At 49.8% G+C, this 2156-nt stretch overlaps 1 protein-coding gene across 1 annotated transcript in view; it reads right to left on the bottom strand.

The window, feature by feature from the left end:
* Positions 1–1159, bottom strand: part of VWA2 (von Willebrand factor A domain containing 2) — an 18939-nt gene extending 17780 nt beyond the window's left edge. Inside the window, exon 1 of the mRNA XM_010287853.1 lies at positions 1102–1159. Coding sequence (XP_010286155.1) covers positions 1102–1159 — 58 coding nt within the window. The remainder of the gene's footprint in view (positions 1–1101) is intronic.
* Between the last annotated feature and the right edge of the window lie 997 nt (positions 1160–2156).

Here is a 2156-nt window from a genome sequence, read left to right as displayed (position 1 = left end):
CTGCTCACAAAAAACTGAATTCTATAATTAGGGTTTTCTAACACCATATTATGAGGGATTGAAAGCTGTAAAGCATCCCCTTCTGGGTCGCTGGGTTTGCTAACAGGGCAACCAGCCTTGCCCTGGAGCACTGCGCCAGGGATGAGCTGGAGCACGGCCCCTCCGCCAGCGCCGTCCCGGCTTGCCAGCCTTGCCTCACAACTGATCTGAGCCTAGAGAGGCAACAACCCGGGTACAGTCCCTGACCCCGGCTGCCTGCCCAGACACGCACAGAGAAAACTGCTGTGCCCCCCATCCCAGCACAGGCTTGGCGTGGAGAAACGGTCTCCAGGTTGCTCCGGAGTTCAGCGGTACGAGGAGCGGGGATCTCCGTACGGCAGCTGCACGGCTGCAGCGGCGCAGCTCTTGCAGAGAGAGCTTGTAAGCAGCATGTCTGCAGCCCACCAAGGGTTCCTGGTGATGTGCGCCAGCGGGAGACACCCAAGTACAGCACACCAGGAGGGAAAGTCTGAGCGGAACGCACGGTGCTACAGGATGGGGCTGGAGGGCATGCCTGGCATAGGAAAAATGCAATTTATCACTTGACAGACGGACCATAGAAAATAACGGCTAGCAAGAGAATGCATGATACAGTTTAAGTAACCGACTGCGTGTACGTCAAGGGAGCTGTAGGTGAACATGGTCTGCTGGCCAGCCGGAGCCCCGTCAACACTAGTCACAGCACCGTGGCTGGTGCTGGCTTTACAGCCTGAACAGATTAGCCACATAAGAGGTCTGATGAAGCCTGTAATTAAACACAGCTCCTTAAATCAGGATTGCTTGAAACAGGCTCTGAAGGAACTGACAGAAACACCAGTCAGTTGGCAAATAGCCTATCTGGGAAAAACAGAGTAGGTTGGCATCCCAGAAGAGCTAATACCAATCGGGGGAAAGCCAGGCTAGGGCAGAAGCAACCACAATGCTGTGCTTGCCAGAGCACTGCTGGGGACTTTACGGAACAAATGGGGTCCTATTAAAAAACAAAACAAAAACAAACCATGAGAAAAACAAAGAAAGAAGGAATTCAGACAGTAGATTACTTGCCTTAAAAAAGAAACTTACACTGGCCAGCAGTAGAGATCTTGCCAATCATCTCCTGGTCAGCATGAATTTCTTGCATACCCAACACCAGCAAAACTGTGGGATCAAACAGATAATCATCCATCAATACTAGAAACTGCATTAAAAAAACAACACTAACAACAAAAAAAACCCCACAACCCATGCAGGCTTTAATCTACAGTAGCAAAAATGCTGATGTGCTGTGATTTCACACTTGCAAAAAGTAATTTGGTGACGCAGTACTGCAGCACATCTACAGGAATAAATTCCTTCTATCCAGGACAGAGTCAGAGAGCACAAAAAATGCCACGGACCTGACTCCAGGGCGCAGGAGGACGATCCCTCTGCTCACCACAGGCAGGGATCCAGCACGAGAACAAGAGCCAGGCCAGGCTTAGGCTCCAGCGATTACAGTCATAAGCACTGGAGACACCAAATAATTGCACTGGAGAAATCGATGAACTTTTAATATAACAATAGCAGCTTTTCCCCATATCAAAGAGACTCTTCACATACAAATTGGTCACATGTGTTTGAATTCTCAGAAAAGCCATTCCTCTCGTTCTCCCAGCTGGAGACGGGAAAGCATCTGAGACAGAAACCACTGATGCAAAACGACAACTTTATACGTACCTTGGGGAAGCAGGAACATGCAGATGGACTCAAACGACAAGAGGCTCATGGTGACAAGTCTGAAAGAAAAAAAAAAAAAAGGAGAGGAATATTAATCCAATTCCTAAAGCCAGTTCCTTTACCTGCAGCTCATCATCCCCTTGCTGGTCGTCTCATGTGACGAGTTCAGAAACCTTTGGTCTGAGGGGCGAAAGCTAATCCTACCCTGGAGAGAAGGGTGGGAAACAGAAGGACAAAACATGAAAACAAGAGAATGACAGAAAAGAAACTCTCCCTACATACTCATCTCCTTTCCTGCCAAAACGAGAAAGCAGACTTCGCAGGGGAGGGAGGGACTGCCCAGCCTCCCCTCCTCTCCTTCCCTCCATGGCCACCTGGACCTCCACTCCCCTCCCTTCTCCTCCCTCTTCACCGCGCCCCCC

Source organism: Phaethon lepturus, unplaced genomic scaffold (genome assembly GCF_000687285.1).
Source record: "Phaethon lepturus isolate BGI_N335 unplaced genomic scaffold, ASM68728v1 scaffold34985, whole genome shotgun sequence".
NCBI classification, from domain to species: Eukaryota; Metazoa; Chordata; class Aves; order Phaethontiformes; family Phaethontidae; genus Phaethon; species Phaethon lepturus.
This window is presented reverse-complemented; position numbering and strand designations above follow the sequence as displayed.